Source organism: Larus michahellis, chromosome 4 (assembly GCF_964199755.1).
Source record: "Larus michahellis chromosome 4, bLarMic1.1, whole genome shotgun sequence".
Lineage (NCBI taxonomy): Eukaryota > Metazoa > Chordata > Aves > Charadriiformes > Laridae > Larus > Larus michahellis.
The window spans coordinates 23,304,179-23,324,733 of NC_133899.1; the positions used below are offsets into that span (position 1 = coordinate 23,304,179).

The following is a 20,555-nucleotide window of genomic DNA, read 5'->3' on the forward strand; positions in this document are numbered from 1 at the left end:
CCCAGCCCCTCGCCATCCCCTGCCACCCGCCCGACCTTCTCCTGTCCCCAGCGCTGCTTCGTCGCACCCTGTCACCCCCTTGTCACCCCCTCACACCCTATCGCAGACTCTGTCACCTCCGCTGCCCCCGTCACGCCCCCCCCCCCCCCAGTCCTGTCACAGCCCCGGTCAGTCCCCTGTTGCACCGTCACCCTCGCCATCACCTGCCTCAGCCACTGTCGCTGTCCATCATTTCCCCCTGTGGCTCCATCACCTCTTGTCACTCCCAAGGTGGGACCTTGGATGGAGGAAAGGCTTCGTGTTCCTCTGGAGGGACTTCATGGAACCACAGGCTGGCTGAGGTTGGAGGCACCTCTGAAGGTCATCTGGTCCAACCACGTGCTCTAGTGGGGCCACCCAGAGCTGTCTGCCCAGGACTGTGCCCAGATGACTTCTGAATACCTCCATGGATGGAGACTCTACAGCCTCTCCAGGCAACCTGCACCAGTGCTTGGTCACCCTCACAGAGCAAGTGCCTCCTGATGTTCAGAGGGAACCTCCTGTGTGTCAGTTTGTGCCCATGGCCTCTGGTCATGGAAGAGCCTGGCTTTATCTTCTTTGTACCCTCCCTCCAGTCCCTCAGTCATCTTCATGGCCCTTCGCTGGGCTCTCCTTAGTATGTCCCTGTCTCTCTTATACTGAGGAGCCCAGCACTGGACACGGCACCCCAGGGTTTGGCCCACCATTGCTGAGCAGAAGGGAAACATCCCCTCCCTCTGCTTCCTGGCAATATTTTGCCTAAAGCAGCCCAGGACAGCATTAGTCTTCTTTGCAGCTTATGTTCAGCTTGGTGTCTACCAAGACTCTCAGGTCTTTTTCAGCCATGCTGCTTCCCAGCTGGGTGGCCCCCATTGTATGTTGGTGCCTGGTGTTGTTCCTCCCCAGGGACAGGACTTTGCACCTCTACTAGTTCAGGAGAACTTCAGCAGGTTCCTGTCAGCCCATTTCTCCAGCCTGTCCAGGCCCCTCTGGATGGCAGCATGACCCTCTGGAGTACCAGCCACTCCTCCCACTTTGATGTCATCTGCCAGCCTGCTGAGGGTGCGCCCTGCCCCATCACCCAGATCATTAATGAAGATGATTGGACTGGCCTAATGTATTGGCCTTTACCTAATGCAGAGCCCAGAGGGCCATTCACCTTCTTTGCAGCAAGGGCACGTTGCTGGCTCCTTTTCAGCTTGGTGTCCACCAGGACCCCCAGGGCCTTTTCAGAAAAGCTCCTTCCCAACAGGACTGGACCCTGGCATACACTGCTAGTGACCGGCCTCCAACTACACTTGGTGCCACTAGTCACCACCCTCTGGGCCGCTTTTGAACCCACCTTACGCCCTCATCTCCCTGGTGCGTCCCAGGGGAGCTGCCAACTCCAGCCCTTCCCCAGGCCCACGCCAGCCAGGTGCAGCCAGGGCTCAGCACCAGCCACTAGCCCATGAGGTGACAGAGCAGAGCTTGGGACACCGCTTGCTTGGTCTTCCTCTGGTGCTGCTCCTGGCTGGCCTCCAAACATCAGCTTAGGCTCAGCTGGAAATTAGACTTGGCTCCAGGCAAGTTTCATGCTGGCTGCTGAGGAGCCTTTCCAGCCATCAGGTCACAGGGCCACCACTGTCCTTCCTTTTCTGTAGGTGTGCACTTTTAAGTCAAAACCAAGGTGAGGTTGGAGCCTTCAAACTGTGTGTAGATTTTGCTATTTTGCTTGGTATTGCTATTAATGGGAACAGCAGCACTCGGCAGACAGAGGAGATAAGCCTTAGGCTGCTCTCCCTGATGGAAGCACATAAAGAGATGATTTTCTTTTCCTTTGGGTGCTAAGAAAGGAAAAGGACCCACAGGGCTCTGGATTCATAGGGCTAAAGCTGATGTGAGGACTGGGCTTCGAGGCTTTGGGGAAACCAATGGAAAGTATCCCTGGAAAGACGGAGTCAACTGTGCACTGCAAAAACCAGTGAGCCTTCCAGGTACCTGAGGCTGAATGAGGAGAAAACCCAACAAGAATTTATACTCTGGGTCCCAACCAAATGCAGTCCAGGCAAGGCTTCCGCAGGCTCTTTGGGAAATGAGGAGGATGTGTTCAAAATGCTCACTCCCCCAGGGCACTCGAGAGACAGGGCAAGCCCGACACCGACTCCTGCCTAACCTGTCTTAGCAAAGTGAGAGGAAAATCAGCTGTCCTTAGAATCATAGAATCTTTATGGTTGGAAAGGACCTTTGAGATCATCGAGTCCAAGCATACACACACAAAAACCAAAACCAACCAACCAACCAAAACCAGAATAAAAACCAACAACCCCTACAATCTCTGTCACTAGAGCATGCCCTGAAGTTCCAAATCTACATGTTTCTTAAATACCTCTAGGGATGGTGACTCAACCACCTCCCTGGGCAGCCTGTTCCAGTGCCTGACCACTCTTGCAGTAAAGTAATTCTTCCTAATATCTAATCTAAACCTCCCCTGTTGCAACTTCAGACCATTCCCCTGGTCCTGTCATTATTCACTTGGGAGAAGAGGCCAACACCCACCTCTCTACAACATCCTTTCAGGTAATTGTAGAGGGCAATGAAGTCTCCCCTAACATGCCCAGCTCCCTCAGCCTCTCCTCATATGACCTGGTCTCCAGACTCCTCACCAGCCTGGTAGCTCTCCTCTGGACACGCTCCAGCACTTCAATGTCCCTCTTGTACAGAGGGGCCCAGACTGAACACAGCACTCGAGGTGAGGCCTCACCAGTGCCGAGTACAGAGGCACGATCACTTCCCTACTCCTGCTGGCCACGCTGTTCCTGATACAAGCCAGAATGCTGTTGGCCTTCTTGGCCACCTGGGCACACTGCTGGCTCATGTTAAGCTGGCCATCCACCAGCACCCCCAGGTCCTTTTCTGCCGGGCAGCTTTCCAGCCACTCTTCCCCAAGCCTGTAGTGTTGCTTGGGGTTGTTGTGACCGAAATGCAGGACCTGGCACTTGGCCTTATTAAACCTCATACAGCTGGCCTTGGCCCATCCATCCAGCCTGTGCAGGTCCCTCTGTAGAGCCTTCCTACCCTCAAGCAGATCAACTCTCCCACCTAGTTTGGTGTCATCTGCAAACTTACTGAGGGTGCACTCAATCCCCTCATCCAGATCATTGATAAAGATGTTAAACAAAACTGGCCCCAGAACTGAGCCCTGAGGGACACCACTGGTGACAGGCCGCCAAGAGGATTTCACCCCATTAATCACAACTCTCTGGGCATGGCCATCCAGCCAGTTTTTAACCCAGCGAAGAGTACACTTGTCTATGCCATGATTCACCAGCTTCTCCAGGAGAATGCTGTGGGGGATGGTGTCAAAGGCCTTACCAAAGTCCAGATAGACAATGTCCACAGCCTTCCCTGCATCCAGAAGGCGGGTCACATGGTCATAGAAGGAGATCAGGTTGGTTAAGCAGGACCTCCCTTTCCTAAACCCATGCTGGCTGGCCCTGATCCCTTGGCTGCCCTGCACTTGCCGTGAGAGCTCACTCAAGATGATCCTCTCCATGATCTTTCCTGGTACCGAGGTCAGGCTGACAGGCCTGTAGTTCCCCGGATCCTCCTTCCGACCCTTCTTGTAGATGGGCATCACATTAGCCACCTTCCAGTCATCTGGTACCTCCCCTGTTGACCAGGATTGTTGATAAATGATGGAGAGAGGCTTGGTGAGCTCTCCCGCCAGCTCCCTGAGTACTCTTGGGTGAATCCCATCCGGCCCCATAGACTTATGTGCGTCTAGGTGCAGAAGCAGATCATCGACTACTTCCTCCTGGATTATGGGTGGGTTGTTCTGCTCTCCATCCTTATGTTCTGTCTCCAGAGGCTGAACCCCCTGGGGATAGCTGGTCTGACTATTGAAGACAGAGGCAAAGTAGGTATTAAGTATCTCGGCCTTTTCCTTGTCCTTGGTTGCAACTTTCCTCCCCGCATCCAGTAAGGGATGGAGATTCTCCCTGACTCTCTTCTTGTTGATGTATTTATAAAAACTTTTTTTGTTGTCCTTTATGTTAGTAGCCAACTTGAGCTCCAGCTGGGCTTTTGCCTTCCTAATTTTCTCTCTGTATAACCTAACAAGATCTCTGTACTCCTCCTGAGTTGCCTGTCCCTTCTTGGAAAGGTGGTAAACCCTCCTTTTATTCCTAAGTCCCATCAGAAGTTCCTTATTCATCCAGACTGGCCATTTTCCCCACCTTTAATCTTGTGACACTTGGGGACAGCCTGCTCCTGGGCCTTTAAGATTTCCTTCTTGAAGAGCGTCCAGCCTTCCTGGACCCCTTTGCCCTTCAGGACTGTCTCCCAAGGGACTCTCTCAACCAGTGTCCTGAACAGGCCAAAGTCCACCCTCCGGAAGTCCAGGGTGGAGGTTTTGCTAACCCCTCTCTTTACATCGCTACGTATTGAAAACTTGACCATTTCATGATCACTAAACCCAAGACAACCTCCAACCACCACATCTCCCACTAGTCCTTCTCTGTTTGTGAACAGTAGGTCTAGCGAGGGACCTCCCCTGGTAGGCTCACCTACCAGTTGTGTCAGGAAGTTATCTCCCACACACTTGAGGAACCTCCTAGCCTGCCTGCTCTCTGCTGTGTTATATTTCCAGCAGATACTCGGCAGGTTGAAGTCCCCAACCGGAACAAGGGCTGGCGATTGCGAGACTTCAGCCAGCCGCTTATAGAAGACTTCATCTGTCTCCTCATCCTGGTTGGGTGGTCTATAGCATACTCCCAGCACAAGATCTCCCTTATTTGCCTTCCCCTTCATCCTTACCCATAAACACTCAACTTTATCATCACTGGAATCTAGTTCTATACAATGAAAACATTCCGTAATGTACAGAGCCACACTCCCGCCTCTCCTTCCTTGCCTATCCCTTCTGAAGAGCTTATAGATTTGGGGAAGTCTGCCATGTCTGGAGTCCAGCTTACTGGCCTTTTCCTATCAGGACCACAGAGTGAAGATGAACATCATCTAGCACCTGGAAGAGATCAGCAAAGCAGTCAGCCCTTGCATAAATTAGACTTAATGACAGTGTATGCAATGGCATTGAGTCACAGGTCTGAAGTGGTGCCATGATAGTGGCGTGTGTGTATGTGTGTATGGCTTTTTCGCAGAGCGAGACGGCTGGAGCTGCAGCGCTGCATGGCTGCCTTCCTCTCCCCTGGTAAATTCTGCATAGCACCTGGGTAAAACCCTGCATTAAAAGGGAGATTTGCATTCCACAGTGTGCCGCTCAGACATCGAGTTGGCTAACGTTTTTCTGCAGGATCATTTTCCTGGTGGAGTACATCAGGTTGTCAGCAGTTTTGTCACCGGTGACATCTTCCTCGGTGCTTTACCACTGGGACACAGGCAGGCTACCGAACCGGCGTGCCAGCCTGATTTCTGCCAGCTCCTCCAGCTGGTGCCCTGGCCGCCCGTCTGGGGCAAACGGGGCTGACTGCTGGTTTCTGATGCTGCCTGGCACTTCCCGCAGCAAAATAGCCCTGTTTGCAGTTTCAGGGCAGTTTGCCAAGCTTTGCCTACTTTCTCTGAAATGCTAGTGAGCTGGTTTTATTATTATTATTATTATTATTATTATTATTATTATTATTATTATTACTATTACTATTATTATTATTATTACTGTTTTCAAATCTGGCCAGAAAGGTCCAGCTGTTTCCCAGAGCAAAGTCAGGGAAAATATGCTTTTGGCCATTAAAAACACCTGGAGATTTTGTCCTGAAACTACTTTGGAGCCTGGTGTTTGGCAAGGGCCAGACCTTCTGGCAGAGAAATGCTGAGTCTCCTGCTGACCTCTGAAAAGCGTTGTGCAGCTGGACGGAGGTATAAACATCTTAAAATCGTCCCCCCACCTTCCTGTAGCTACAAAACCTCCGTCACAACTTTGCTGAACTCTTCAGAAATGCCATCCCTGACCATGGCTGCTCTGGGCCGCTCAGCTGCCTCTCCCCACTCAGCTGAACAATGAAATACTGTCTGCCTCATATTGGAGCTTCACAAAGTGTGGGCTGGTGCAGAGACCAACAGCCTGGTGTTATGATTAACTTGGTGGTCTTAATCAGCTACCTCACACAAGCACTGCTTTTAACAAAGGTTTTAATTCATGACCCCGTGTTAAGCTTTTTCATGGGATCCCCGTCCCACCCTGCATGCAAAGAGGACCTCCAGGCTGTGCCACATACGTGCTGTCCCCTCCTCCTTGTCTTGAAATGCCTCACTTCTGGCATTGAGTTCTGTATGCGATGAAGATCCTGCAGTGAGGTGTGTCTGTCCCTGCACCCGAGGAGGCTGTTAAGCATGGTTCCTCCCGTGAATCGGATGCGGTTATGACTCAAGATGCATTTTGAAGATGAGTTTTGACATATTCTGGCCAGAAATAGGACTGGCATTGCCAGGGCATTGATTTTTCCCCCGTTTATATAATTAGGGTGACTTGCATCCCTCATCCCAGAAAAGCAGTGGAGATGCATCACTGGCCACACCACCAACTTTCAGGGGAGAGCTGCACATTTAAACAGACCTGCCACCCGCCTCAATTGGTCCTGAGCATCCAGCGCAAGGAAGACAAAGCACATCGTTGTGCCGTGGTCTGGATCCAGCCACAGGGACACTTCGAAACTATGCTCCACACGCTCCCAAAGCTCCTAAAATTAGGCATTCCTTTTGGGCGGCTATCTTCAAGACCGGCGCTACTGTTCCCCCCCGGTTTTACAGCCAGGCTGTGATAAAGCAGAGTGTGTAAGAGGCAGATTGCAGCGTCACAGGCAGAGAAAGCCCCATCGTGGTGCAGGTGCCCCCAGTGAGCTCCAGAGGGTTTGCCACCCGGCTGACCATCAGATCCTGTCCAGCGTGTCCGGAGAGGAGGAGCTGGGAGGCAGCGCCTGACCAGGAGCTTCTGGGAGTGGGCACTGTGGGACCAGGAGCGATGTGCACCCCAGGAGACCCCTGGAGGGGTGCCCCTTCGTCATCACACCCCCCTGTGTCGCTCTGGCCAGCCCCCTGCAGATGCGTTTGTACCGCAGGCACCTCGCCACGGGCTCAGGGACCGCCCCCCGCCCCCACCTGCTGCAGCCCCTCGGGCAGGGGACATCTGTGTCACTGGGGCTGCCTCCCCCTGCACCCTTCCAGCAGCACCTTCCCCCTCCCTGGAGGCTGCAGGACCCCCCGGACCCTGCGTGGGGTGCGTGCACATGTGCGTGTGCATGTGTCCTGGCGCGTGTGCATGTGTGTGTACATGAGACCCCATGTGTGTCCATATGTGTGTCCATGTGTCCCCATGTCTCCTGTGCCCCCCCGCATGTCTCCCCATGTCCTGTGCCCTATGTCCCATGTCCACCAGTGTCCCCATGTCCCCCTGTGTCCCCATGCCCACTATTCCCATGCCTGTATCTTCCCATGCTTCCCTGTCCCCATGTTTCCCCATTCTTCCTGTCCCTTTGTCCCCCCATGGCCTGTGTCCCATGTCCCACCGTGTCTCCATGGGCCCATGTCGCCCCATGCCCCCTATCCCCGTGTCCCCCCATTCCCCTGTCTCCATGTTCCCCCATGCCCTGTGTCCCATGTCCCGCCTCTGTCCCTGTGACACTGTGTCCCCCCATACACCTGTCCCTCTGTCCCCATGTCCCCGTGTTCCCTGTCCCGTGCCCGTGTATCCCCATGCCCCCTGTCCCCATGTCCCCCCATTCCCCCTGTCCCTGTGTCCCCCCATATCTTATGTCCCATGTCCCGTGCCCGCCCGTGTTCCCGTGTCCCATGACCCCTCCACGTCCCCTGTCCCCCCCTGTCCCCACGCCCCCTGTCCCCCCATCCCCCATGAGTCCCCATGTCCCATGCCCCCCTGGGCCTGTGCCCCGTGTCCCCCCACGTCCCACGCCTCCTGTCCCCATGTCCCACGTCCGCCCCGTGTCCCCGCGTCGCCCCCGTGTCCCGTGCCCTCCCCCGCCGGCCGTTGCCAGGAGACGCCATGGCGGAGCGGGGCCTGGCGGCGCTGCCGCTGCCGCAGCTCCGGGCGCAGCTCCGGGAAGCGCGGTACGGGCGGCCGGGGGGGACGGGGCGTGGGGGTCCGGGCCGGGCCGGGCCGGGCCAGGGTGGGTAGGGCCGGGCAGGGTGCCCCCGGCAGCCCCCGCGCTGGGCACCGTCCCCAGAGGCGCCGGTGGTCCCCACGGTCGGTCTGCGCCCAGGCTCTCCCGCCCCAGACCCCCGGGGGGGACGCACGCTGCGCCCTGGGCTCTGCCGGCTGCCTCGGGTCTAGGAAGGAGCGGGTCTGGCCGAGCCCCTGTGTCCTGGCCGGGGTGACCTGGTTCAGGCCCTCCCACCCGCGTCGGGCCGGCCGCTGTTGCCTGTGGTCGCCCGGTTTGGCTCAGTCATCCCCCCTGACACGGCGCTTGGCTCAGCCCGACCCCCTTCTCCTCGCAGCTACGCCAATGCCCTGCTCCGAACTGAGGTGGAAATGTTTGAGAAATGGTACTGCAAGATGGAGCCCTCCGGCCCCTTGCTCCAGCTGCTGACGGAGGCGCCCGATGCCCCACCGGAGCTGACGCAGGTACCGGCAGGACACCGGCTGCGCGACTGCAGGGACTGGGTTTTCGGGTCTGGCTGTCGCCATGCTTCCTCCCTCCGCAGCCCCTCTGAGCTCCTGATCTCGGCGCTCATCTGACGGGAGGTCAGCAGGCAAGCTCCCCGCGTTGACATGGGGTGGAGAAAGTCCCCCGACAGCCCTCTGCGCTTGGTCTTCACAGCGACAAGCCCTTAACCCAGACACCTGCTTGCAAAACGGTGCTTCTGGACTTGCGGGTGTAAGAGTTTAGGCCTTGCCTGCACTCTGCAAAGGCCAGGCTGCCTTCTGGTTTCTCCTCCTCCACCTGATGCTGTCCCTTCCCTGTGTGTGCCCTCCTGAACATCGAGTGCCAGGGAGATCTGGAATGAGTTAACCCCCCCGCCCCGCCAAGCATAATTTGGAGTAGAAGTTAAACAAATAGGGAGGCTGGTCGCGAGAAAGCAGGAGACTTGGCCAAGGCTGTGCCAGGTCTGTGACAAGATGCTCTCCTCCCTCCTGGGGAAGTCTACGCGTGCCCAGAGCGGTGTGCATCCACACTCGGGTACCTCCACTGAGGTCCTACTGCTCTCTTCCTTCTCGCTGGAGCCGTCAACGGGCTTTTGGAGCAGATTTTCACCTCCTGGCCCAAACATCACCTTTTCGCCAGAGGCACAGTGAACAGAAGCTCTGGAGTCTTTGCCGCGGAGCTCCTTTCAGCCAGCATCCTGCGCTGGGTTTTAGCACCTGCCTGAGTCCAAAGTAGCTGCTTTCTGGATAGTACCAGGCTGAGCCCTTAGAAACTTTGCCTTGGGCCAGGTTCACTTGCCCTCTGAAAAGCAGTGCCTGCCTTGATGTGTCCCCACAGCACTGGGAATTGCTCCAGAGCGGTGTCAGTTCTTCCGAGAGCACACTCCAGCAGGAAGCTCAGCTCCTTAGGGCGTCTGACCCAGGCAGTGCTCGGAGATCCCATCTGTCCTACACAGCAATCAGCATCATGGCCACAAAGAGGTGTTTTACCTGCCCACGTGAAGCTGTCACATTGGCTTTAACCTCTAGCCCTGGTTTTGCCTGTTGAATTGAACCGAAAGTGCTTACATAGGAGGGCTTTGAGGGCAGATGAGAGGACAGATGGGGTCAGCCCAGGTGTGGCCCTGAGTTACCTCTCCTCTGGAGAGGCCTCCTTGTCGTTGCTGTAAGCTGAAATCCCTCTAATGTGACTGTTGAGCTTATTTTCTTTTTGAATACAGGAAAATGCAGCAACAGTTGGCCAATGTGGGCTTTCTAATGGCACCTGCGTTGTTCATTGGTTGTTGCAGACACGTGGCAGGTACAAATCCAAGTTGCATGGGGCGACGGACTATTTTGTAGGCCTGACAGCGGAGCAGAAATGTGAGCTGGCTGAGCGGGAGCTGGCTGAGATGAAGGATGAGATTCAGAGGCTGAAGGACGACTCGGAGCAGACCTTGCAGGACCTGGAGGTATGGCTGTCCAGGACCCTTACGATCACCAAGGTGTGGTAAGACAGAGAGTGGGAGTCAGAACTGTCTTGAAGGCAAGTACAGCAGCAGAGATCAGAGGTGCCCGGTCTTTAAAGATGGATCTTATTATAGCAGGAACTAGCAATAATACAGGCGAAGGGAATATTGTTAGGTAGAGAAGCTCAAACCTGCTGTGCGAGATGAAGAAATCAATGCTTGAAAGAAAAATCTCCTTTTTGTCACCTTCTTGAAGGTGTGCCATTTGTGCCAGGCATATTTTTCATTCCAGAAGCTCCCAGAAGCTCCCCAATTTGGCTGGGCTCCATGCAGTCCTCTCCGGGGTCTGCCTTTCTGCTGTCTCTGGGATTTCTTAAGAGAGCGCTCCAAGTCCCCAAGACTGTGTTCCTGCTGCAGGCTTCTTGTGGCTGTATCGCCATCTCTGCCTGCCCTGTGCTGGCTGCCGAGACCTCCTCCTAGTCAAGATGCTCGGGAGTTTTCGGGGAAGGAGAGACCTCTACATTCAGTTCAGACCGCTGATGCTGCCTGCAGTGGCCAGGAGAGGTGAAGCAGGCAGCCTGTCCCTCTGTGTGGCCACAGGGCATACGCGGTAAACAAAGGGTGGTAATTTGTCTTATGTTGGCTTTGTCAGACTGGCGATGTTTGTGGGACAGGATGGAGCAATAGATGTTGAAGTTCAGGCAGGTGAAAGATTTTTTTTCTCGTTCTCTTTGAGTCAGTGAGGTAGTGGTGCTGCGTGAGCCTGCATCATGTGCCCAAGCTGCACAGGGTGAAGCTCAGTGCTCTCACAGGAGAAATGCTAGTAATGCTAGCAGAGAGCATGTCTGCTGCTTTCTGCTGTTCTCTGTTCCCGAAGCTGTTTGAACAAGGGAAGTTAGCACCTCTGGACTGTTACGTGTCTTTATTTCTACAGGCAGTCATAGAAGAAGCAGATGTTTGGTGGGCTGATGTTAAGAAAGCCATCAGTGACTTTGAGAAAGACATCATCAGCACCATCTCCAGCAAGAAAGGGAGTATCATAGCTTCTGAGAAGCTGCTGAGATACATGGAGGAGAAGAACCGCCAGAGGGTCAGTCCACCATGGCAAATTTTGAGGCTGGTCTGTCATTTAACAAGTATGTTGGTTAGGAACATGCTAGTTCCCATACTCCTGTGTGGCCTACAGCAGGTTTTCAGACTGTCTTAGCAAGTTCCTTTGGACAGCCCTTGTCATGCTTGTCAGGCGCTACATAGCCCAGGTGCTCGTCAGGCTGCTGAGCTGCAGCACAGCTGCGAGCACAGGTGATGCAGGGCTCTTAGCCGAGCCTGGGAAAGGGCATGGCTGTGTCCCTGTGCTTGGGGCAGGGTGATGCCGAGCAGTGTTTCTCGCTGGGCTCCTTTCTAAGCCAGCGGTGAAGGCTACAATGCGGATGAGGTGAAGGGGAACCGCACCATAAGGAGTGGGGTCTGGGTGCTCTTTCTCCTCCCAGGCTCTACTATTCCACTTTAATCTGCTGTCTTTCCTTAGGATCTGCTGAGAGAGAAGTTGTGCTTGAAAAATTATTTGCTCAAGGGTTACAAGAAGAAGCTGCAGCAGCAGCTCAGGCAGGTGTGTGCAGCCCTTGAGGAGAAGCAGGAACTAGATGGGCCCTTGAAGAATGAAAGGAGTACAGCCCAGTGAAGACACAGGGCATGCTCTGTGTAGACGTGCATGGCCCTTCTCCTCCTCCCCTTCCTCCTTTGCTCCTGGCCTTGCTGCCTTTATCTTCTGCCCAGGTTCTGACCTGGCATGTGTCTGCGTGCACGGGATGAGACCAGAAGTCTCACAGAGTGGAAGCTGGCAGATCTCTTTGTGCCCTTGGTGCTGTGGAAAAAATGTATGGTGGATCAGAGCAGTTCCCTGGGGACTGGCTGCTGCTGGCATGGCAGAAGCCTCACCAGAGGGGACTTGTCTGCACTGCTCGGACCTTCTAAGCCAGGACACAGAGCACCTGCTCAGTGGCACACTGTGCCTCATGTTTCTCCCCAAGCCCCAGGTTTGCAGACAGGTTTGAAGACTGTGTTCTTCAGGTCTGCTTTCCCCACAGAGCAAAGCTCTCTCCCTTGGGATGCAGCTTTGGTCGGCAACCTACAGCTCTACTTCCTTAGGGTTTGCAGAAGGAGCAGATGGGAGAGACACTCTGTGAGGTCCGTTTGCAGCAGCTGCAGGTTAGAAATGCCCAGTACCAGGAGAAGATTGATGAGAAGAACCAGGAGCTGCTGCAGCTAAAACTAACCTCAGGGAAGACTGTCCAAGTCCTCAACTTCTATAAAGTGAGTGAACCTCTCAGGACCTCTGTTTTGCCTTTCTCCTCTTTTTGAAGGTCACACGTGAGCTGATTAACAGCTCCTGCATCTTTCCCTTTCTCAGTCAGAGGGTGCCGAGCACCTCTCTGCCTTCCCACTGACTTAGCAGTTTGGTTGAGGGGTTTGCCTGACACACCAAACGCAGCGATGCCCTCGTTCATGTTTGGCTGCAGCCTGATAACGGGGTTGATGCTTTGCAGCATGGTTATTTTACACCCCAGGGGAAAATCCTAGTAGGGAAGAGCTTTGGTGCTGACTTGCATAGGAAAATACATTTCTTACATAACCTGTGACATTTGAAAAGATGTCATGAGCTGCAGCCATCACTCTGAGTCTCTGCTCTTGTCAGTGAAAAGTGCTTCTCAGCTGGGTGTATTTGCTTCTCTCTGATTGGCTGTTCTGTCTGGCTAAGTCCTAAACCCTGGCTGCTGTGCCACGGGCTGTGCCGCAGGGTGTCACAGAGGACATAACGAAGCAGTGGCTGTATGACCAGGGCACGAGGCTGCCTTCTGCGGGGGACGAGCAGTGCCGCAGAGCTCCCCTGAGACCAAGCTGGAGGAGTATTGCAGGTGGCTGGGAGCTGCCGCTGTGCCTGCTGATGCCGTCCTGCTCTCATGTTCCAGAGGAAGCTGCAGGATGCCATGGAAATGTCCACATCTCTGATGAAGGACATCTCCCAGAGGAAGGAACTGCTGGGGAAAATTGAAAGAGAAGCTGCTCTGGTGGAGGAGGTAAGGGAGTGATTTGGGAAGCACTGAGACTTCACTTGGGAGGACTTTTTTGGGGTACTTTTTGTGGTATGTTGGATACTGATGCCCATTCGAGGCCCAGCACCTACCTAGATACCTGTGTGCCTTTCTGGATCTGAGCAAGTCCCAGGGCTCCTGCCGGTGCCAGGGAGCACGGGCAAGTTTGTAGAACAGGTCACGTTGTGGATTTTGGCCCTGGCTCCACAGGGACATGCCCCTACCTTCTTGAAATTCTGTTTCCTTGAACTTTTCATCAGCAGCGTCCTCCCCAGGGAGAAGCGGCACTGCTGTCATGCAGTCTGGGGACACACAGCCTGGTGGGGACACCAAAGCTTTGGGAAGCGGGTTCAAGGGGCTCCCTAGCAGTGCTGCCTGGCAGGGATGGAGGCACTGGTGGGTGCATGCCACTGCTCCCTCTGCAGTGCTGAGGGTTTAATTTATCCTGCCTGCCTGCTCCTCCGGAGTTCTGGTCCCTCTGTCCACCAGTTGGCAGAGGGACATTTCCCTGGGATCTCCTTGCCCTTTGTCGCTATTCCTCTGGCAGCAACGAGCTGAAGCTGAGAGCGTGAACTGGCAGCTGCGGAAGCAGCTCTCAGACTACAGCGTCCCCTCTGTGCTGAGTTACGTGCAGAAGAAGGTGGCTGTTACTGACCTCAAAAACAGCCTCAAGGCTTGGGAGAGGAAGGCGGCAGTTGCCGAGGTGAGTGAGACCGGGCTGGGTGTGTGGGAGTCCGGACCATGTGCCAGCCCGGTGCTGGGTCCCGGTGGAGCTGCGTCTGTGCCTGCCCACCTGCAGCCACCCTGAGGACCGGAGTGCTCGCTCCTGACCCCCCGGGAAGCCACACCTGCGTTCTCGCGTGGTGGTTTCACTGGTGCCTGGCAGAGCCAGAGGCTCTTCCTGTTTACGGAGCAGCGATTGCTCCCTACCCTGAGGACGGAGGCTGAATTTTAATGACTGGGCTCAGAGGGGAAGCCAAGGCAAGGACACAGCTTGTAATTGGACAGGAAGCACCATTGGGCTCTTGCTATACTGAAACCTCTCGTGGGTGTAAGGAGAGGGGGACGTATGATAGCCCGGTACGTTTCCAGCTCCGCATATGTAAGCTGCACCGGCTTTTTCCAGCACCCCCGATGGCTCCCCAGTGCTTTTAGTCATCTTTGATGGTCTCAGACATTTCTTACTCCCTTTTATCTTGATGCTTCCCTGATAAGGAAAGGCTAGCCAAGACCCATGAGCGCATGGCAAAGTTGCAAGAATATCTTTGATTCTCCTCCTGCCCCAACTCCTGCAGCCTGGGAGGAGATGGAGAGATAACACAGAGGAGTGTAGTCAAAGCCTGGAAGTAGCAGGTCGTGTCTGTACCCCTGCCCCATGTGCACAGCAGCGTGGGGAGAGAAGTGGCTGAGTTGGACGGGACAGATAGTGTGGTCCTGTACCTTGACACCTGCTCACCCTCGAGCAGAGATGGGCTTAGCTGTGGCTGGGACAGGGAAGGCTCGGGGCTTGCACCCGTCCAGCACTTAGCCCCCCAGCACCCCAGTCGGGTGGCAGGGCTTATGTTGTCCAGCCTTTCTCAGGGGTCAGAACTGTGTGGATTTGGTCTTGATCCATCAGCGCCAGTGCTGTGAGGTCAGAAATAGTGGTCCGGCTGTGACTGCCCCAGAGCCGGTGGGCAGCCTGCCTGCTGGCCTGTCTTTGTGCAAGCAGATCCCTTCTCGCCCAGCTGCTCCCCTTGACTGGGAGACCCAGGCTCTGGCTTGCCTGCTGCCCATGCAGCAGTGCCCAGAGTCCTGCCAGCCTCTGGGAGCTGGAGAGCAGCAAGGGCTCAAGGGGCTAAAGAAGGAACCTGTAGCTGGCCCTGGAATAAGAGAGAGGCTATAAACCTGTTTTCTTTGCTGGCCCCTCTGTGGCAGGGCATGTCCAACGCCCCTGCTGCCATGCAAGGGGCTGTAGGTTTCTATACAGTGCTGTTGTGTGTGGTCTCCAGGCTTCCTGTGGCATTCAAGGGAGAAACCAAAGCTGGTGTAGACCTGCAGGAGCTCTCCTCAGCGTGCCACAGCGAGCACCAATCTCAGGTGGGAGCAGCAGGGGATGAAGGGGCAAGCAGTACAGAAGCTCAGGCCAGGCTAGATTCCAACCTTGCCACTTTCTCCACAACATATCACTGCTGTCTGAATGTATTAAGGCCTTCCTTGTTCTCCTTTTGCAGATGACCTTGCAAAGCTACTGCAGAGCATGGAACCAGGTCAAGATGTCTGGTAACCAGCAGTAGGCTTCTCCGATGCTGCAAGGCAGGCAGTGGAAGCTGCAGAAGGAGCCAGCCCTGTGGGGATGTTTGCTGTCGAGTGGGTAAATGTAGCACCCTGCAAGCTGCAGTGAGATGAAACCACTTCTGCATGAAATGATAAAGAAACCCATGGCTCTGTTGTGAGGCCATCTCTTTGATCTGTCCCAGCATGTGGTGCCTTCTACCAGGCTTAGCTGCCTGGCCCCTTCACAGGCCCTGCTAGGTCAGCCAGCTCTGCTCTGGGTGCTGCCCCCTCCCTCCGTCACCACAAGCAGTTATTCTCTGGTGATCAAATCTGACATGTTCATAGGAACCGTCCTTTCTCCCTGGGCAAGCCCTAGTGATCACTTAGTGCGGGAACAACCAGAGGGTCCCTGGTTGTCCCTGGGAGATGTGAGAGTTCAACACCTCCAAGCGTGCGCCGACAATAGGAGAGAGCGGAGCAGTGTGAGCATATAGGGCAAATCATTTCAACGTGGCATACATGAACTAAGCAGGCTTTCTGATTGCAAAAGGATACTTCATTTACCTAAAGAAACAAAACAGCAAGAAGGGAGCAGCTACCCCTTTCCCAAGCACCCGGGGCAAGCCTCAGAGGAATTCAGGTCTGTCTGTCCCTTCTTGGGGTTGTAACCAACTTCCTGAAATAGCCTCACCGCTGGTCTGGAAGCCTTTTCCCACTGTTTGGGTGGAGCTTGCAGATCAGCTCGCGCCCTGACTAGCATGGGGAATGCAGGAGGCCCTGTCCTCTCGGTGGTGGCCAAGATGCGGTTGCTGCAGGAGGACAGTGGGCTGTACAGGAACGGTCTGTGGCATCTCATGCTGCCCTCACTGAGAATGCTTTTCAGGACCCCATTTCTCAGTCCCTCTAATCTGGCACGTTGACAGGGTTGCCAGCATCACCCTTTTGAGAGACAAAACAGGCCGGGTTGTGTCTCAGCAGTGTCCCTCCTGCCATGGCTCTCAGTGGCTGTGGTCTTCACCAGGCTGAGAGGAGAGCAGATCACAGCAGTTCAGTCCTTTATCATCACTGGAAGCACAGCACCACTGATTCAGCGGGCTTGGCTGCCTTTGGGCTGATGATGTCCCTGTGTGTCCCAGATGAAGTGACCGGCATTGCTCCCTGTGGCTGCCCATGCCTCCATCAGCCCAGCCCCACGCCCGATCCTTTGGTACGTACTACAAGGAACCCCTCTCGGTTTTGCCTCCTGAGCATCTTTGACCCTGGCCACATCAAAGGCCCTTGGAGGCCCCAGGAGCACCACCACCCTGCAGGGAGACGGTCACCCCACAGGTCACGCAGAGACGGGTGTCACACATTCAGAGAGTCTCCCATGCCTGTTGTTTGCAAGCTGTGCGGAAGGGATCTTTTCCTGTAAGGACTGAGCAGGAGAACCCCAACAAGTGTTTTGGCTGCTCTCCCAGCCGGGAGTTGGAGACAAGCAGAATGAGGAGGAGGCGGGTTGGCTAAATGTCTGCCTGGTCTGGGCTGACGCTCTGCATCCCTTACTAAACAGCCTGCCACTTGTCGGCGTCCCTGTGGCTGCAGCATGTGGTTGCAGCAATCCTTATCGGCAGGCAGGGATTCACATCCACCACGGAGGGCATCCTCAGGAAGTCACTGCAGCTCTTTCCCCTGCCTGGCCGAGGGACCACCATGAGCCTGTGGCTCTGGGCAGCCCTTGGCCTCCAAAAAACAGGGGTGGGTGACCAGTGTGTGCTTCTTCCTCCAAGGACAAGCCCTGTTCCCCTTCCTCCCCTTGGAACTGTTGCCAGGAGGGAGAAGGAAGACGGCTCTCTGCCCTGCCAGAGGAAGCTCTTTGCCAGAGGAGCCAGAGGTGACCTGCAGTGGGACGGATCCAGCCCGAGACCCAGCAGTTCATGAGGCTCCAGGCAGAGAGGCTTCCGTGGGGGAAGCAGGTGGGCTGAACTGCAGCGAGCGGTGTTGTAGAGTGTCACCTTGTCAACGTCCTCGTGGGGGATGACAACGGCTGGCTGCATTCTGGGGCTGGCCCTCTGATTGCCTCTTTACAGTGCTCAGCCCAAGGCCAGCACCTGCTGCCTGCAGTGGGGGGATGGAGGGAACTGGGTGCAAGGAAAAGCCTGGGGCAAGTGCTGCCTGCCCCCTGTTCTCGTTGAAGGATGCGCACCCAGCTGCCAGGCAGTGACAAGACCCTCCTGAGCACTGGGAGGTGGTGTTATTCCCTGTTGATTCCCAAGCCTTGCCCAGGGTGATGCAGGGCCCCTTGAAGGGCACAGACCAGTTTTGCAGGCTGGATGCAGCGCTGAGTATCCAGTGCTCGTTCAGGATGGAGCCGAAGGCCAGGAGGTTGCACTACCACCCATGGGAACTGGTCTGTGGCCACAAACTCCTGCACTGATCTCCAGGGGGACAGGCTGGCCTGTGTCCTGCAGGCTGCAGGGAAACAGGGGGCATGTCACTGGGTGCACCTGGCCCTGTGCTCTCCCACTGCCCCCCCTCTTCCCTCCAATGCCCCCTTGTCCCTTGGTGCAGCTGTCCGGAGCTTTAACCTTGCCTAGGACTGATGCCAGCATTGCCCAGGCTCACTCACCTATGGGGCCGAGCCGGTGGCATGGTGCATGGTGCGTGAGGGTCACGTCCTGCCACCTCTCTCACCAGATGCTGGGACGGCACGGAGACACACAGCGTGAGGCTTCACACTGCCCCAGCTGGGCAAAGAGCTGGGGCCAGGGAGCCGGGGTCCCCCTTTCTCTGCCTGCCTGCGGGGAGAGGGGGAAACAGTGTGCAGGGTGCTGTCTGGCAGCTGGCCCGGAGGTGCTTGTCACGCTCATGCTGAGTGCGCTGGGCTGGTTCCTTGCCCTAGTCGTGGGTGCTGCGCATCCCGAGCACCCTGCCAGCAGGCAGGGACACGTGGAGGTGCAATGGGCCCAACCCTAACTTCCTGGCTACCACCCTCTCCCTCTCCACGGGCCTCATCCTGCTGCACTCTGCCTGCTCCATCATGCCCCCGCCAATGCCCTGCTGCCCCCTGCCTTGGGATGCCGATGCTGTGGGGTGCCCAGGCAGCGGGATGTGGTACAAGCTGCTCCATGAGCTCAGCCCAGCTGGCAGTGCCCTGCTGGCATTCCTTGCACAGCGGAGGGGCTGCTGGAGGCTCTCACAGTGCATCTGCCCGCACAGCAAGGGTCTCTGAGGCACAGCTCCTCCTGCCCTGGGTGCTGCTGCATCGTTTCTCCCTGGGACAGCCTCTCCTGCTCAGGAGCTTCCTCTCCACGTGCCCACTGGGGTCTCTGCCTGCCCTGGTCCCACTTGCAGGCAGAAGCAAGGGCAGCAAGAGGCAGGAGGAGCTCTGTTGCTGCTTAAGGGGATTTATAAAAAAACTGAAGGACCCCAAAATGCATGGGGAGGGGGCTTAGGGAACCTGGAGGGCAGCAGGAGCTGTTACAGGGGCACCACTGGGCCACAGCCGCCTGCAGCTGGCCTTTCCTGTGAGCAGGTCCCGGCGGGGACAAGAAGGCCCTTCCCAGCTCATGAAAGACCAGGTGTGCCTTTGGAAAGCAGGACAGAGAAGGTGGGATGGTGTGAAGGATGTGAAAACTCCTTCTTCTCATCAAGGATGAGAAAACTGTTGAGAAAGAGAAATTGCAGCACCCTGTTGTATGCAATTAATAGCTACGAGTGAAAGGAGCTGGCAAGGGGCAGAAAGGAACGGCACTGTGGATCCTGGAGGGCTGACACGCTCCCAGCAGGTTATCCCTGGATGGCTCCTCTCCCCGGTGAGGTGTGTGGTGGCTGCAGATGCACGTGCCCAGACCATGGCCTTGGGTGCCCTCTGGAGTACTGGGGATAAGGACAGCCAAGGAGAAGGGAAGCAGTGGGGGGAGAAGGCTGGTGGGAAATCCAGGTTTGAGTGCTTGTCTAAATCTGTGTAGACTAGGGCAGCGTTAGCTCAACTGATTTCTTCCCAGCATTTGAATACATGTTCATTATATGCAGAATTAGCAAGGGCATGCTGTGGCATGTTTAGGATGGGCATCCCAGGGAAACCTTGGATGTTTTTTTTTACGGTTCTCTTCTCCCTAGATATAGCCAGTCCTGCATATAGGAAACTCAGTACTTCCTCTGTGTTCCTACAATAACTCTGTTAGTGCTTCTCTGGTCCCACTGAGAAGGGCCTTTCGTGTGTATTATCCCTGGCTCTTGTGATGCTGTGTTTGAAACGCCGCGGGAAGCAGCTGGGAGGCAGCTGATGATCCCAAGGCCCGTTTGTAGTTGAGAAGGGGCCACCTAACCCTGCAAGAGCCAGGAAAACATCTCGGGGAGGTGGGTTTCACCCTGCCCTCCCCGTGAGGGTGTTGCTCTGAGGCCGGTGCCTGGTCACCAGCTGGGCTGTTCCAACATGATGCAAACAGGTTTCCAAAGGTGACGCTGGCAGCTGACAGTGACGCTGGCTGAGCCAGAGGTGCCTGGTACCTGCCTCACTGTGAGCACGACTTGACTTATTTCATGTTATCTGGATCGACAGGGGTCAAAGACAATCTGCATGAGACCAGATGCTGGTGGAACCGTGACCAACCCATGTCCTTGACCCATGGGCTGTTTGTCAGCCAGCTTGGTGACACTGGTCCCTTCCCACTTTGCAGGTCTCAGAGGAGGTCAGCACTGCCAGAGACGCATGACCCCCATGGCAGCTCTCACGGGCAGCACAGGACCCTCGCCCAGGCCAGATGAGCCTCTCTGTTTTCCCAAATGACCAGCTGCCTCCTTGCCACTGCTGCAGGGAGACGGTCACCTCTCGTGAGAAACCACAGCCTCCCAGCAGCCTGGCCACAACCTCGGAACTAATGAGTTTTAAGCCCCATGGTTAACGAAGCCAGCCTGACTCTGCATGGAGAGAAAGCCCAAAGCCCGCCTCCAGCTCTGCCCACAGCGAGCTGAACACGGGGCTCCTGTGAGCTTGCACAAAGCCTCTCTTGTGCAGGAGGGGATCCAGCCAAACAACTGATCTCCTTGGCTGCATGTCTCCTCGTGCTCCACCATTTATATTATTTGCTGGATCGTTCCCACTACCAAGGAAAATTTAACAAGTAAAAGCATCTGATAAACATCTACTGACTGCAGTGAAACACT

General features: G+C 55.7%; 1 protein-coding gene across 3 annotated transcripts; it reads left to right on the forward strand.

Moving 5' to 3' along the window:
- Positions 1-7,990: 7,990 nt before the first annotated feature.
- Positions 7,991-15,895, forward strand: CFAP263 (cilia and flagella associated protein 263). 3 transcript variants are annotated; one of them, XM_074583496.1, is made up of 9 exons: positions 7,991-8,076; positions 8,464-8,590; positions 9,901-10,062; positions 10,994-11,149; positions 11,588-11,668; positions 12,208-12,372; positions 13,029-13,136; positions 13,699-13,854; positions 15,365-15,895. In XM_074583496.1, exons 1-9 carry the CDS (start codon positions 8,012-8,014, stop codon positions 15,425-15,427), a joined length of 1,083 nt encoding a protein of 360 aa, XP_074439597.1. In that variant the 5' UTR covers positions 7,991-8,011; the 3' UTR covers positions 15,428-15,895. The 3 variants fall into 3 exon arrangements, with proteins under 3 accessions (XP_074439597.1, XP_074439599.1, XP_074439600.1); XM_074583498.1 differs by lacking the exon at positions 11,588-11,668 and having other exon boundaries at positions 7,996-8,076; positions 15,365-15,597; XM_074583499.1 differs by lacking the exon at positions 13,699-13,854 and having other exon boundaries at positions 7,996-8,076; positions 15,365-15,555.
- The last annotated feature ends 4,660 nt before the right edge of the window (positions 15,896-20,555 follow it).